This window comes from Bombina bombina, chromosome 2 (assembly GCF_027579735.1).
Source record: "Bombina bombina isolate aBomBom1 chromosome 2, aBomBom1.pri, whole genome shotgun sequence".
Taxonomy (NCBI): domain Eukaryota; kingdom Metazoa; phylum Chordata; class Amphibia; order Anura; family Bombinatoridae; genus Bombina; species Bombina bombina.
In genome coordinates this window covers 334,072,753-334,089,164 of record NC_069500.1, presented here as the reverse complement: position 1 = coordinate 334,089,164, position 16,412 = coordinate 334,072,753, and the positions used below count along the sequence as shown (strand labels likewise).

The window sequence follows — 16,412 nt, the reverse complement described above, 5'->3', positions numbered from 1 at the left end:
CAGATCCAATGGATAAAAAGTTAGAGGGTTACCTTAAGAAAATGTTTGTTCAGCAAGGTTTTATATTACAACCCCTTGCATGCATCGCGCCTGTCACTGCTGCGGCGGCATTCTGGTTTGAGTCTCTGGAAGAGACCCTTAGCACAGCTCCATTGGATGAGATTATGAACAAGCTTAAAGCCCTTAAGCTAGCTAATTCATTTATTTCTGATGCCTTAGTACACTTAACCAAACTTACGGCTAAGAACTCTGGATTCGCCATTCAAGTGCGTAGAGCGCTGTGGCTTAAATCCTGGTCAGCTGATGTGACTTCTAAATCTAAATTGCTTAATATTCCTTTCAAAGGGCAGACATTATTCGGGCCCGGCTTGAAAGAAATTATCGCTGACATTACTGGAGGTAAGGGCCATGCCCTGCCTCAAGACAGGGCCAAACCAAAGGCTAAACAGTCTAATTTTCGTGCCTTTCGTAACTTCAAGGCAGGAGCAGCATCAACTTCCTCCGCTCCAAGACAGGAAGGAACTGTTGCTCGCTACAGACAGGGCTGGAAACCTAACCAGTCCTGGAACAAGGGCAAGCAGGCCAGAAAACCTGCTGCTGCCCCTAAGACAGCATGAAGTGAGAGCCCCCGATCCAGAAACGGATCTAGTGGGGGGCAGACTTTCTCTCTTCGCCCAGGCTTGGGCAAGAGATGTTAAGGATCCTTGGGCGTTGAAGATCATATCTCAGGGATATCTTCTGGACTTCAAAGCTTCTCCTCCACAAGGGAGATTTCATCTTTCAAGATTATCAGCAAACCAGATAAAGAAAGAGGCGTTTCTACGCTGTGTACAAGACCTCTTACTAATGGGAGTGATCCACCCAGTTCCGCGGTCGGAACACGGGCAAGGATTCTATTCAAATCTGTTTGTGGTTCCCAAAAAAGAGGGAACCTTCAGACCAATCTTGGACTTGAAGATCCTAAACAAATTCCTAAGAGTTCCCTCGTTCAAAATGGAAACTATTCGAACCATCTTACCCATGATCCAAGAGGGTCAGTACATGACCACAGTGGATTTAAAGGATGCCTACCTTCACATACCGATTCACAAGGATCATTACCGGTATCTAAGATTTGCCTTCCTAAACAGGCATTACCAGTTTGTAGCTCTTCCCTTCGGGTTAGCTACGGCTCCAAGAATCTTTACAAAGGTTCTGGGCTCTCTTCTGGCGGTACTAAGACCGCGAGGCATAGCGGTAGCTCCGTACCTAGACGACATTCTGATACAAGCGTCAAGTTTCCAGACTGCCAAGTCTCATACAGAGTTAGTTCTGGCATTTCTAAGGTCGCATGGGTGGAAGGTGAACGTAGAAAAGAGTTCTCTATTGCCACTCACAAGAGTTCCCTTTCTAGGGACTCTTATAGATTCTGTAGAAATGAAAATTTACCTGACGGAGGACAGGTTATCAAAACTTCTAAATGCTTGCCGTGTCCTTCATTCCATTCAACACCCGTCAGTGGCTCAGTGCATGGAGGTAATCGGCTTAATGGTAGCGGCAATGGACATAGTACCATTTGCGCGCCTGCATCTCAGACCGCTGCAATTCTGCATGCTAAGTCAGTGGAATGGGGATTACTCAGATTTGTCCCCTCTGCTAAATCTGGATCAAGAGACCAGAGATTCTCTTCTATGGTGGCTTTCTCGGCCACATCTGTCCAAGGGGATGCCCTTCCGCAGGCCAGATTGGACGATTGTAACAACAGACGCCAGCCTTCTAGGTTGGGGCGCAGTCTGGAATTCCCTGAAGGCTCAGGGATCATGGACTCAGGAGGAGAGACTCCTTCCAATAAACATTCTGGAATTAAGAGCAATTTTCAATGCTCTTCTGGCTTGGCCCCAGTTAGCAACTCTGAGGTTCATCAGGTTTCATTTGGACAACATCACGACTGTGGCTTACATCAACCATCAAGGAGGAACAAGGAGTTCCCTAGCGATGATGGAAGTCTCAAAGATAATTCGCTGGGCAGAGTCTCACTCTTGCCACCTGTCAGCGATCCACATCCCAGGCGTGGAGAACTGGGAGGCGGATTTTCTAAGTCGCCAGACCTTTCATCCGGGGGAGTGGGAACTTCATCCGGAGGTGTTTGCCCAACTGCTTCATCTTTGGGGCAAACCAGATCTGGATCTCATGGCGTCTCGCCAGAACGCCAAGCTTCCTTGTTACGGATCCAGGTCCAGGGACCCGGGAGCGGTACTGATAGATGCTCTGACAGCACCTTGGGTCTTCAACATGGCTTATGTGTTTCCACCTTTCCCGATGCTTCCTCGATTGATTGCCAGGATCAAACAGGAGAGAGCATCAGTGATTCTAATAGCGCCTGCGTGGCCACGCAGGACCTGGTATGCAGATCTAGTGGACATGTCGTCCTGTCCACCATCGTCTCTGCCTCTGAGACAGGACCTTCTGATTCAGGGTCCTTTCAAACATCCAAATCTAATTTCTCTGAGGCTGACTGCATGGAGATTGAACGCTTGATTTTATCAAAGCGTGGATTCTCGGAGTCAGTGATTGATACCTTAATACAGGCTAGGAAACCTGTTACCAGGAAAATTTACCATAAAATATGGCGTAAATACTTATATTGGTGCGAATCCAAGAGTTACTCATGGAGTAAGGTCAGGATTCCTAGGATATTGTCTTTTCTACAAGAAGGTTTAGAAAAGGGTTTATCTGCTAGTTCGTTAAAGGGACAGATTTCAGCTCTGTCTATCCTTTTACACAAACGTCTGTCAGAAGTTCCAGACGTTCAGGCTTTTTGTCAGGCTTTGACTAGGATTAAGCCTGTGTTTAAGACTCTTGCTCCGCCGTGGAGCTTAAACTTAGTTCTTAATGTTCTGCAAGGTGTTCCGTTTGAACCCCTTCATTCCATCGATATCAAGTTGTTATCTTGGAAAGTTCTGTTTTTAATGGCTATTTCCTCGGCTCGAAGAGTCTCTGAGTTATCGGCCTTACATTGTGATTCTCCTTATCTGATTTTTTCATTCAGACAAGGTAGTTCTGCGTACTAAACCTGGGTTCTTACCTAAGGTAGTCACTAACAAGAATATCAATCAAGAGATTGTTGTTCCATCATTGTGCCCTAACCCTTCTTCAAAGAAGGAACGACTTTTGCACAATCTGGACGTCGTCCGTGCCCTGAAATTTTATTTGCAGGCAACTAAAGATTTTCGTCAAACTTCTTCCCTGTTTGTCGTTTATTCTGGACAGAGGAGAGGTCAAAAAGCTTCGGCTACCTCTCTCTCTCTTTTTGGCTTCGTAGCATAATACGTTTAGCCTATGAGACTGCTGGACAGCAGCCTCCTGAAAGGATTACAGCTCATTCTACTAGAGCTGTGGCTTCCACTTGGGCCTTTAAGAATGAGGCCTCTGTTGAACAGATTTGCAAGGCTGCAACTTGGTCTTCACACTTTTTCAAAATTTTACAAATTTGACACTTTTGCTTCTTCGGAGGCTGTTTTTGGGAGAAAGGTTCTACAGGCAGTGGTTCCTTCCATGTAAAGATCCTGCCTGTCCCTCCCGTCATCCGTGTACTTTTAGCTTTGGTATTGGTATCCCATAAGTAATGGATGACCCGTGGACTGACTACACTTAACAGGAGAAAATATAATTTATGTTTACCTGATAAATTCATTTCTCCTGTAGTGTAGTCAGTCCACGGCCCGCCCTGTTTTTTACGTCAGGTCTAAATTTTAATTAAACTCCAGTCACCACTGCACCCTATGGTTTCTCCTTTCTCGTATGGTTTCGGTCGAATGACTGGATATGACGTAGAGGGGAGGAGCTATATAGCAGCTCTGCTTGAGTGATCCTCTTGCACTTCCTGTTAGGGAGGAGTTATAATCCCATAAGTAATGGATGACCCGTGGACTGACTACACTACAGGAGAAATGAATTTATCAGGTAAGCATAAATTATATTTTCAAAGGTGGTCAATGCTATCTCCACTTTATCTAAACACACTACTATTCCCTTAGAGAATAGTACATATTTCAGCAGGTTTCCTATTTAGGCCAGCTATAGCATTGCTTGTGTTCCAGCAGCCTCTACTCTTCATCACTTTTCTGATCAAATAGCAAATGATTCTGTAAATGAACCTCTATGATTAAGTAATGCCTTCCTTTCTAAAGTGATTGTTGACATGATCAAGGTTAATCCTAAAATTATGGCGTTAACGGTTTTTGACTAGAAGTTCCTTGTGGCTGAAATCATGGTCATCTGACATGTTTTCTAAAAGAATAATTTCATCTCTTCCTTTTTAAGGAATTATTTTGTTTGGGCCTTACCTAGACGCCATCATGTTTTCTGTGACTGGAGGAAAAAGGAGCTTTCTCCCTCAGACAATAACGCTAAGGGAAAGAACAGAGCAACTTATCGTTTTTAATTCCTTTTTTGAATCTAGGAACCAAAAAGCCTCCTCTTCACAGAAGCAGGATTTTTCCAGATACTCCTAGAATTACAATTACAATTGTAATAAGTAAACAGTCAAAATAGACTTCTTCGTCTAACAAGTCAGCATCAAGGTGCTGCCCCCGATCCAGACACTCTTCTGGTAGGGGGCAGATTGCAGCTTTTTTTTTGAAAGCCTTGTTACAGTTTGTTCAGGATCCATGGATAGCAAACATAGTTTTCCAGGGATACAGAATAAGCGTCAAATCAAGGCCTCCTCAGGGAAGGTTTTTTCTGTCTCCCGTTCCAATGGGCCATGTAAAGACAAAAGACTTTTCTTTTACAAGATATACCGAGTCCACGGGTTTCACCCTTGTGGGATATTATCCTCCTGCTAACAGGAAATGGCAAAGAGCACTACAGCAGAGCTGTTACATAGCTCCTCCCCTAACTCCTCCCCCCAATCATTCTCTTTGCCTATGCTAGTAATAGGAAGGTTAAAGTGATAGTGGTGACAAAATGATAGTTTTAATTTCTTCAATCAAGATATTTTTTATTTTAAATGGTACCGGTGAGTACTATTTTAATCAGGGAGGATATGGAAGAAGATTTCTCCCTGAAATTGATGATCTTAGCAGCAGTTACTAAGGTCAGTTATGGTTCCCACAAATCTGAAGGTAATATGAAGGAAACTCTTCAGTGTGGAGGACGGTCTCATGCATTAAGCAGCATTTGAGGTGTCAGACTAATTTTTCTGAGGAAACCTTGTATATCAGAATTGGCTGTATTTGGTTCCTTATAAGGAACAGGGTAAGCAGTAGTCCTAAATGTAAAGGGGAGTTACTGTCCTACTGGGTGTTTTTTTCTTTATTGCAAGCATATAATTGACACTGGGACCTTTTGTTCATATATTTTTATGAAACAACAGTAAAAGAAATTTATTTATTTTATTATAAGACAGTTTGGGGACCACTTGGCTGTTTATAACCGCTTCCCATGCGGTATTTGAATTTCTAAGTGCGACGTCCATTGTGGGCGGGGCCTATTTTCATGCCTCAGTTGTGCAGTTTACTCTAAAGGAGACAGCAGACATTAGCTCCGGGCCCTATCTGTGTTTTACACTATCCGGATTGGTGTCGATTTATTTGGCAGTTCTCTGGGGGCAGGTAGGCGCCACAGCAGAGCTGTGGTGATGTGCAGGGGTCATTATTTAGAAGATTGTATTATTTTTTTTATTTAATGTTCCTGTAGAGAGTAAATTCAATTGTTGCATGTGGATGCAATAATTTTTGGAAAACTTATACATCCATACATAGGTTTTAAACGTTCATAGACGTTTTTAAGCACATTTGAGAAAAAATTGTGTGCTTTTATTTCTTAAAGGCACAGTACTCGTTTTTTTTTTTCAAAATTGTTTTTGTTAATAAATAAACTATTTACCAACTGTTGTGGTTATTACTACTTTGTTCAACATATCTGACATTGAGGAAACTCATTGTTCTATATATTTAGAAGCCATTGTGGAACCCCCTCTTACTTTGTGTACCTCTTGTACTGATAGAGCCTTACAATGTAAGGAACATATTTTAGGAAATGAAAGTGTGTCTAAGGGTGATTCTCAGTCTGAAGAGAATCAGGATATGCCATGTAATTTTCCTCAAGTGTCCCAACTTTTAACACCCACACAAGTGACACCTAGTACATCTAGTGCGTCTAATTTGTTTACTTTGCAAGATATAGCTACAGTTATGTCAACTACTCTCAATGAGGTATTTTCTAAACTGCCAGTTTTGCAGGGTAAACGCAGTAGGCCAGGTATTAATGTAAATACTGAACCCTCTGATGCTTTATTAACTATTTCCGATGTACCCTCACAATGCTCTGAATTGGGGGTTAGGGAATTATTATCTGAGGGTGAAATTTCAGATTCAGAGAATATTTTACCTCAGACAGATTCGGACTTAGCGTCCTTTAAATTTGAACTTGAACACCTTTGTATGTTACTCAGGGAGGTCCTAGCAACTCTGGATGATTGTGAACCCATTACAATTCCTCCAGAAAAATTGTGTAAGATGGATAAATATCTAGAAGTTCCTACTTACACTGATGTTTTTCCGATTCCCAAAAGAATTTCGGAAATTGTTAGAAAGGAATGGGATAGACCAGGTATACCGTTCTTTCCCCTTCCTAATTTTAAGAAAATGTTTCCCATATCAGATACCATTAAGGACTCTTGGCAAACGGTCCCTAAGGTGGAGGGAACAATATCTACTCTAGCTAAGCATACAACTATACCTATTGAAGAGAGTTGTGCTTTCAAAGACCCTATGGATAAAAAATTAGAGTGTCTTCTAAAGAAATTATTTATTCACCAGGGTTTCTTGTTACAACCTGCTGCCTGCATTATTCCAGTAACTACGGCGGCGGCTTTTTGGTTTGACGCCCTTGAAGAGTCTCTGAAAGTATAGACACCCCTAGACGACATTTTAGACAGAATTAAAGCTCTCAAACTAGCTAATTCTTTTATCACTGATGTTGTTTTTCAGATTACTAAATTAGCAGCAAAAAATGCAGGTTTTGCAATATTGGCGCGCAGAGCGCTATGGTTAAAATCGTGGTCTGCTGATGTATCATCAAATTCTAAACTGTTAACTATTCCTTTCAAGGGTAAAACTCTGTTTGGCCCTGAATTGAAGGAAATCATTGCGGACATTACTGGAGGTAAAGGCCATGCCCTACCTCAAGATAAACCTCTTAGGATGAGGGGTAAACAAAATAATTTTCGTTCCTTTAGAAATTTCAGAGGAGTACCCTCTGCATCCCCTTCCACCAATAAGCAGGAAGGAAATTTTGCTCAGTCCAAGTCTGTCTGGAGACCTAATCAGACCTGGAATAAGGGTAAACAAGCCAAAAAGCCTGCTGCTGCTACCAAGACAGCATGACGGGGCAGCCCCCGATCCGGGACCGGATCTAGTAGGGGGCAGACTTTCTCTCTTTGCTCAGGCTTGGGCAAGGGATGTGCAGGATCCCTGGGCATTAGAAATTGTGACCCAGGGGTATCAACTGGAATTCAAAAATTTTCCCCCAAGATGGAGATTTCATCTTTCACGTTTGTCTGTAGACCAGACAAAAAGAGAGGTGTTCTTACATTGTGTAAAAGACCTCTATTCCATGGGAGTAATTTGTCCAGTTCCAAAACTGGAACAGGGACAGGGGTTTTACTCAAACCTTTTTGTGGTTCCAAAAAAAGAGGGAACTTTCAGACCTATTTTGGATTTAAAGTTCCTGAACAAATTTCTCAGGGTCCCATCGTTCAAGATGGAGACTATACGAACAATCTTACCAATGATCCAGGAGGGTCAATACATGACCACCATGGACCTGAAGGATGCGTATCTTCACATTCCTATCCACAAGGATCATCATCAGTTTCTAAGGTTTGCCTTTCTGGAAAAGCGTTATCAGTTCGTGGCCCTTCCCTTTGGGTTGGCCACAGCTCCAATGATCTTCACAAAGGTGCTAGGGTCCCTTCTAGCGGTCCTCAGGCCGCGGGGCATTACAGTAACGCCCTATCTGGACGATATTTTGGTTCAGGTGTCAACTTATCATCTGACCAAATCTCACACGGACATTGTGCTGTCCTTTCCACAAACGAGAGTTCCATTCTTAGGAACTCTGATAGACTCGGTAGACATGAAAATATTCCTGACGGAGGTCAGAAAATCAAAGATTCTAAATACTTACCGAGCTCTTCAGTCCATTCCTCGGCCATCAGTGGCGCAGTGTATGGAGGTCATTGGATTAATGGTAGCAGCGATGGACATTGTCCCGTTTGCTCGCTTTCATCTCAGGCCACTGCAACTATGCATGCTCGGACAGTGGAATGGGGATTATGCAAATTTATCTCCTCAGATAAATCTGGATCAAGAGACCAGAGACTCTCTTCTTTGGTGGTTGTCACAGGATCATCTGTCTCAGGGAATGTGCTTCCGCAGGCCAGCATGGGTAATCGTGACAACGGACGCCAGCCTCTTGGGCTGGGGTGCATTCTGGAATTCCCTGAAGGCTCAGGGAACCTGGACTCGAACGGAGTCTCAGTTGCCAATCAATATTCTGGAACTGAGAGCAATTTTCAATGCGCTTCAGGCGTTGCCTCAGCTGGCCCTGACCAAGTTCATAAGATTCCAGTCGGACAATGTCACAACTGTAGCATATATCAATCATCAAGGGGAAACAAGAAGTTCTCTTGCAATGATAGAGGTATCAAAGATAATCCGATGGGCAGAGAGTCACTCTTGCCATCTTTCAGCAATTTACATCCCAGGAGTAGAGAACTGGGAGGTGGATTTTCTAAGTCGTCAAACTTTTCATCCGGGGGAGTGGGAACTCCATCCGGAGGTATTTGCATCATTGATTCATCAATGGGGCAAACCGGAATTGGATCTGATGGCATTTCATCAGAATGCCAAACTTCCTCGCTACGGGTCCAGGTCAAGGGATCCCCAGGCTGTACTGATAGATGCGCTAGCAGTACCTTGGTCATTCAACCTGGCTTATGTGTTTCCACCTTTTTCTCTCTGCCTCGTGTGATTACAAGAATCAAACAGGAGAGAGCTTCAGTAATTCTTATAGCGCCTGCATGGCCACGCAGGACTTGGTATGCGGATCTGATGGACATGTCTTCTCTGCCACCGCAGAGACTACCATTGAGACAGGACCTTCTCATTCAAGGTCCATTCCAACATCCAAATCTAAATTCTCTGCAGCTGACTGCCTGGAGATTGAACGCTTGATCTTATCTAAGCGGGGATTCTCTGAGTCGGTCATTGATACTCTGATTCAGGCTCGCAAGCCTGTCACTAGAAAGATTTACCATAAAATATGGCGTAAATATCTTTATTGGTGTGAATCCAAGGGTTACTCATGGAGTAAGATTAGGATTCCTAGGATCTTGTCCTTTCTCCAAGAAGGATTGGAAAAAGGATTATCTGCTAGTTCTCTAAAAGGACAAATTTCTGCTTTGTCAATTTTATTACACAAACGTCTGGCGGATGTCCCAGACGTTCAGTCTTTTTGTCAGGCTTTAATCAGAATCAAGCCTGTGTTTATATCTGTTGCTCCACTATGGAGTCTGAATTTAATTCTTAAGGTTCTTCAAGGGGTTCCGTTTGAACCCATGCATTCCATAGATATTAAACTGTTGTCTTGGAAGGTTTTATTTTTAGTTGCTATCTCTTCTGCTCGAAGAGTTTCTGAGCTTTCTGCTTTACAATGTGATTTGCCTTATCTTATATTCCATTCTGATAAGGTGGTTTTACGTACTAAACCTGGATTCCTTCCTAAGGTTGTTTCAGATAAGAATATTAATCAGGAAATTGTTGTTCCTTCCTTGTGTCCTAATCCTTCTTCTAAGAAGGAGCGTCTATTACATAACTTGGATGTGGTCCGTGCTTTAAAGTTTTACTTACAAGCGACCAAGGATTTCAGACAAACATCCTCTCTTTTTGCTGTTTATTCTGGAAAACGTAGGGGTCAAAAAGCTACGGCTACTTCTCTCTCTTTTTGGCTGAAAAGCATCATCCGCCTGGCATATGAGACTGCTGGACAGCAGCCTCCTGAAAAAATGACGGCTCTTTCTACTAGAGCTGTGGCTTCCACATGGGCTTTTAAAAAGATGCTTCTGTTGAACAGATTTGTAAGGCTGCGACTTGGTCCTCCCTTCATACTTTTTCCAAATTTTCCAAATTTGATACTTTTGCTTCTTCTGAGGCTATTTTTGGGAGAAAGGTTCTTCAAGCAGTGGTGCCTTCCGTTTAGGTTCCTGTCTTGTCCCTCCCTTTCATCCGTGTCCTAAGCTTTGGTATTGGTATCCCACAAGTAAGGATGAAACCCGTGGACTTGGCATATCTTGTAAAAGAAAAGCAAATTTATGCTTACCTGATAAATTGATTTATTTTACGATATGCCAAGTCCACGGCCCACCCTGTCATTTTAAGACAGGATTTATTTATTTATTTTTTCAAAACTACAGTCACCTCTGCACCTTTTAGCTTTTCCTTTTTCTTCCTATACCTTCGGTCGAATGACTGTGGGAGGAGTTAGGGGAGGAGCTATGTAACAGCTCTGCTGTGGTGCTTTTTGCCACTTCCTGTTAGCAGGAGGATAATATCCCACAAGTAAGGATGAAACCCGTGGACTCGGCATATCGTAAAAGAAATCAATTTATCAGGTAAGCATAAATTTCCTTTTTTTCAATCTGTTCTGCATCTGGAATTTATGAGAGTGATAGTTCCAGTTCCTGTGTCAGAACATTGCCAAGGTTTTTATTATGATCTATTTATTGTTCTCAAGGAAGAGGAAACTTTCAGGCCTATTCTGGATTTAAAAACTTTAAACAAGTTTCTCAGAGTTCCTACTTTCAAAATGGGAACAATTCAGACTATTATTCAAAAGGGTCAGTTTATGTCCACAATAGATTTGAAGCATGCTTACTTTCATCCATCACCAGTTCCTAAAATTTGCATTTCAGGATAAACACTTTATTTGTTTCTCTTCCGTTTGGTCTAGCTACTGTTCCCAGTAGCTAGACAAACACCCTCTATAATCAAGATAGGGGGCGTTTGGTCAAGAGCTCAAGTTTCTCAACTTTAAGGCTTGGCGATTAAACGCCTCATTTCAAAACAAACAGGCTTTTTGGATGCTCTAGTGAATACATTGATTCAGGCCAGAAAGCCTGTAACAATAAAGATCTATTACAAGATTTGGAAGATTTTTCTTTCCTGGTGGGAAAAGCATAGTTTTAATTTGCACTCCTTTAAAATTCCAAGACTTCTTACATTTCTGAGAGACAGTTTAGATATGGGTTAATTTGCTAGCTGATAAAAGAGTCAGCTTTCGGCACTTTTGTTATTATACCACAAGAAGATTACTAGAATTCCTGATATTCAGAGCTTGGTTCAAGTTTTGGTCAGGTTTAATTAGCCTTTAAAACAATTTATTCTCTTTGGAACCTTAATTTTAAGAGTTTTGCAAGTCTCTCCTTTTGATCCTTTTCATAGTTTGGATTCTCTGGTCTGCAAAAAGATCAAAAGGCCACAGCCGTACTTCACCTTCCTGGCTAAAACGTTTTATTCACAAGGCGTACTTGGAGGTGGGAAATTCCCCCCAAAATGCATTACAGCCTATTGTACATGATCAGTTTCCACTTCCCAGGCTTTCAACAAATTTGCAAGGCAGCTATTTGGTCATCTATCTTGAAAAAGGCGCAAACGACTACATTAGACTATCAGCTCGAGTTTCTTTTTTGGGAAGAAGACCCGGGAGTCCTAATTATCCCTTGAAAAAGTCCGGACGATACCGGATGAAACGATTTGGGTTTTTTTGTCACACAGAGTATCCGTAGCAAGGCAGTTGGACATTAGCGGGCTGTTTGAATCGTTTATACTGAACGCCGGAGACACGCTGTTTTATCCAAACACGCTATCACACTGCTGTGTATGCGGCTGGGGGACTTTATTATCTAAATACTTTTTTATGTGTTTATCGAGTACATACTTCTTGTAAGTATGTTTTTATATGTGCGTGTGATTTTGTAATAAAATTATTTTACGCTTGAATCGTATTTTGAACCTGTCAAGACGCTCAGGCTCCATAGACGGCAGCACCCAGCTTGTTTCGGATTAAGAACATCAGTGGATCGAATTATATGAACTCGTTGTTCTGGATAACCTTTTGGAAATACTGCAAGTATTTGATTATAACGTCCACTGTGGATTATAACGTCCACCTAGCTAAAATAAATACAAATAAATACAAATCCTATTGGCTGATTGCATCAGCCAATAGGAATTTTTCACCTTTAATTCCGATTGGCTGATAGAATTCTATCAGCCAATCGGAATTCAAGGGATGCCATCTTGGATGACGTCATTTAAAGGAACCTTCATTCTTCGTTAGACGTTGGAAGAAGAGGATGCTCCGTGCCGGATGTCTTGAAGATGGACCCGCTCCTCGCCGGATGGATGAAGATAGAAGATGCCGTCTGGATGAAGACTTCTGCCCGTCTGGAGGACCACTTCTGCAGGCTTGGATAAAGACTTCTCCCGGCTTCGTTTTGGACTTTTTGGCGCTTCGTTGAGGACTTCTCCCGGCTTCATTGAGGATGGATGTCGGCTCTTCAAAACTGTAAGTGGATCTTCAGGGGTGTTAGGTTTTTTAAGGGTTTATTGGGTGGGTTTTATTTTTAGGTTAGGGTTTGGGCAGCAATAGAGCTAAATGCCCTTTTAAGGGCAATGCCTATCTAAATGCCCTTTTCAGGGCAATGGGGAGCTTACGTTTTTTTAGTTAGGTTTTTATTTGGGGGTTTGGTTGTGTGGGTGGTGGGTTGTACGGTTGGGGGGGGTGTTAGTATTTTTTTTTAAATGTAAAAGAGCTGATTTCTTTGGGGCAATGCCCCCGCAAAAGGCCCTTTTAAGGGCTATTGGTAGTTTAGTTAGGGGTTTTTTTGGGGGGGGGGGCTTTTTTATTTTGAGAGGGCTATTAGATTAGGTGTAATTAGTTTAAATATCTGATGTCTTTTTTTATTTTGTGTAATTTAGTGTTTGTTTTTTGTATTTTAGGTAATTTATTTAATTGTAGTGTAAGGTTAGGTTTTATTTTACAGGTAAATTTGTATTTATTTTAACTAGGTAGTTAGTAAATAGTTAATAACTATTTACTAACTAGTCTACCTAGTTAAAATAAATACAAACTTGCCTGTAACATAAAAATAAACCCTAAGCTAGCTACAATGTAACTATTAGTTATATTGTAACTAGCTTAGGGTTTATTTTACAGGTAAGTATTTAGTTTTAAATAGGAATTATTTAGGTAATGATAGGAATTTTTATTTAGATTTATTTTAATTATATTTAAGTTAGGGGGTGTTAGGGTTAGACTTAGGTTTAGGGGTTAATAACTTTAGTATAATGGCGGCGACATTGGGGGCGGCAGATTAGGGGTTAATAACTGTAATGTAGGTTGCGGCGATGTTAGGAGCGGCAGATTCAGGGTTAATAATATTTAACTAGTGTTTGCGAGTGTGGCTGTTTAGGGGATAATATGTTTATTCTAGTGGCGGTGATGTCCGGAGCGGCAGATTAGGGGTTAATAAATTTTTTTAGTGTTTGCGATGCGGGAAGGCCTCGGTTTAGGGGTTAATAGGTAGTTTATGGGTGTTAGTGTACTTTTTAACACTTTAGTTATGAATTTTATGCTATAGCTTTGTAATGTAAAACTCATAACTACTGACTTTAAAATGCGTTATGAATCTTGCGGGATAGGCTGTACCGCTCACTTTTTGGCCTCCAAAAAAAAGCTTGTAATACCAGCGCTATGGAAGTCCCATTGAAAAAAGACTTTACGCAAATTGCATAAGTTAATTTGCGGTACAGCCAAAAAAGTGTGCGGGACAGCTGTACCTACAAGATTCGTAATAGCAGCGGTAGTGAAAAAGCAGCGTTATGAGCCTTAACGCTGCTTTTTTACTTATAACGCAAAACTCATAATCTAGCCGTTTATCTGTTTGCTTGGTTATACGTCAGACTGGCATACTAGACAGGTGGGGGGGGGGATTAAGTGCTCTTGGAGTTTTGAGAATCTCTGCCTCCTCCTATAAGCCAGGAGTTGAATCCCATGACTTAAAAAGAGAATTGTGGACTCTCATCACCATGAACTAAATGAATTTATTAGGTAAGCATTTAATTTTTTTAAATTTATTTTAAGTTAATTTCTAGCTATAGTATTTGATATACATATCTATAGTCTTTTATATAAATAATAAATGTAATTAATATAAAATACCTGATTGTGTTTGTATTTCTGTTTTGTTTTCCCACAGCATGTGTTCTGTGAGGAGTGCTTGTGCCTTTGGTTTGACAGAGAGAGAACTTGCCCACTCTGCCGCTCTGTTGCTGTTGAAACTTTACGTTTGTGGAAGGACGGTTCAACTTCTGCTCACTTCCAGGTGTACTGAGTCTTGTGCTGCAGCCTGCTAGTAATTTAATATGTGTTCAGCACAAGTCTAGAATTGCATGATGATCAGAGGTATATACCATTTAACTGATTGTAATGAAAAACATCAACAAATACTTTTTTATTTGTCTTCAATGGCAATTTCCTGTCTTTATACTTATTTTTTTAAGGACTGTGATGATGGGCTCATAAAATATTTCAATCTTCTTTATTGTGTCCTTTATCTGCTCCTCATATGTTGACGTATGCTATAATTTTTTGTATATACCTACACAGATGACCAGCCCAGATACTGCATGAGACCTAACATGTAATTAGTTTTACAGTAATGCATTGACAATGACATTTAATGCTAAGGGATAACAAATACAGCCTATACCTATCTATTTGACAACTACCCTATCTAATAGACAATCAAGGCTGCTGTAACTTTTTAATGTAATTGCATTAAAGGGATACTAAGCTTAAATTGTTTCTTTCGTGATTCAGATAGAGGATACACTTTTAAGCATCTTTCTAATTTAATCCTATTATCATTTTTTCTTCGTTCTCTGGCTATCTTTATTTGAAAAAGCAAGAATGTAAGCATAAGAGCCGGCCCATTTTTGGTTCATCACCTGGGTAGTGCTTGCTGATTGCTGGCTAAATGTAGCCACCAATCAGCAAGCACTACCCAGGGTGCTGAACCAAAAATGGGCCGGCTCATAAGCTTACATTCCTGCTTTTTCAAATAAAGATAGCAAGTGAACAAAGAAAATTAATAATAGGAGTAAATTAGAAAGATGCTTAAAGGGACAGTCTAGTCCAAAATAAACTTTCATGATTCAGATAGGGCATGTAATTTTGAACAATTTATTAATTTACTTTTATCACCAATTTTGCTTTGTTCTCTTGGTATTTTTAGCTGAAAGCTAAACCTAGGATGTTCATATGCTAATTTCTAAGGCCGCCTCTTCTCTCAGGGCATTTTGACAGTTTTTCACCTCTAGAGGTTGTTAGTTTATGTGTGTCATATAGATAACACTGTGCTCACGCACGTGGAGTTCCTAGGAGCCAGCACTGATTGGCTAAAATGCAAGTCTGTCAAAAGAACTGAAATAAGGGGGCAGTTTGCAGAGGCTTAGATACAAGATAATCACAGAGGTAAAAAGTGTATTATTATAACTAGGTAGTGAGTAATAAAGGGATTATCTATCTTTTAAAACAATACAAATTCTGGTGTAGACTGTCCCTTTAAATTTGAATGCTCTATCTGAATTATGAAAGAAAAAATGTGGGTTTTGTGTCCCTTTAAGACAAATTCCCTTGGTATTTGTTATCTTTTTTTTTTTATTCAAACAATCATTCTAACTGCTTATATATATTGTTCAGTATTTGAAGAAGCTATTATGTGTTATTTTGCAATTTGTCTGTACATGTCTTTTGTACTTGCATGCCATATTACATGAGATCATTTTGTGAAGCAGCTTGATTGTCATATAGCAAACTCATAATTTCAGAGCATCTTAAGGTGATTAGTGGTGCCTCTGAAACAGTCAAGTTGTCTCGGGGATTAATGCATCTTGAAATGACATTGTCAAAAAGTAATTCTGGAAGTAACACTTTGCACAGTAGTTATTGTGTTGTTTTTTTTATAAAGCCATGTAAACATCTGCAAAGCTACTGAACTGTTTATGTTGACGAAATGAAATAAAAAAAGATGCTACAGGAAAAAGTGTTAGCATTCTATGTGGGATTTTAAAACGTGAGTTTCTTCTTTCAAATTCTGCAAGTTTTTGCTAAAAATGCATCTTACATTCTCCAAGACCCCATACCATTGACAGGCATCCACTGTCTTTCTATTTGTAGAAAATTGTGTAAATAGTGTGCAGTTATCAAGTACATGGTTGGAAAAAAGCTAAGTCCAACTAAATTCCATATGGATATGATTGATACTCTGATAAATCTTACTCCACAGTTTAAAAAGTGGTAGC

The 16,412-nt window shown here is 40.7% G+C and overlaps 1 protein-coding gene across 1 annotated transcript in view; it reads left to right on the top strand.

Moving 5' to 3' along the window:
- Positions 1-14,987, top strand: part of RNFT2 (ring finger protein, transmembrane 2) — a 259,024-nt gene extending 244,037 nt beyond the window's left edge. Inside the window, exon 10 of the mRNA XM_053701690.1 lies at positions 14,306-14,987. Within this exon, the coding sequence (XP_053557665.1) occupies positions 14,306-14,440 (135 nt within the window). The 3' untranslated portion in view covers positions 14,441-14,987. The remainder of the gene's footprint in view (positions 1-14,305) is intronic.
- Positions 14,988-16,412: the final 1,425 nt, after the last annotated feature.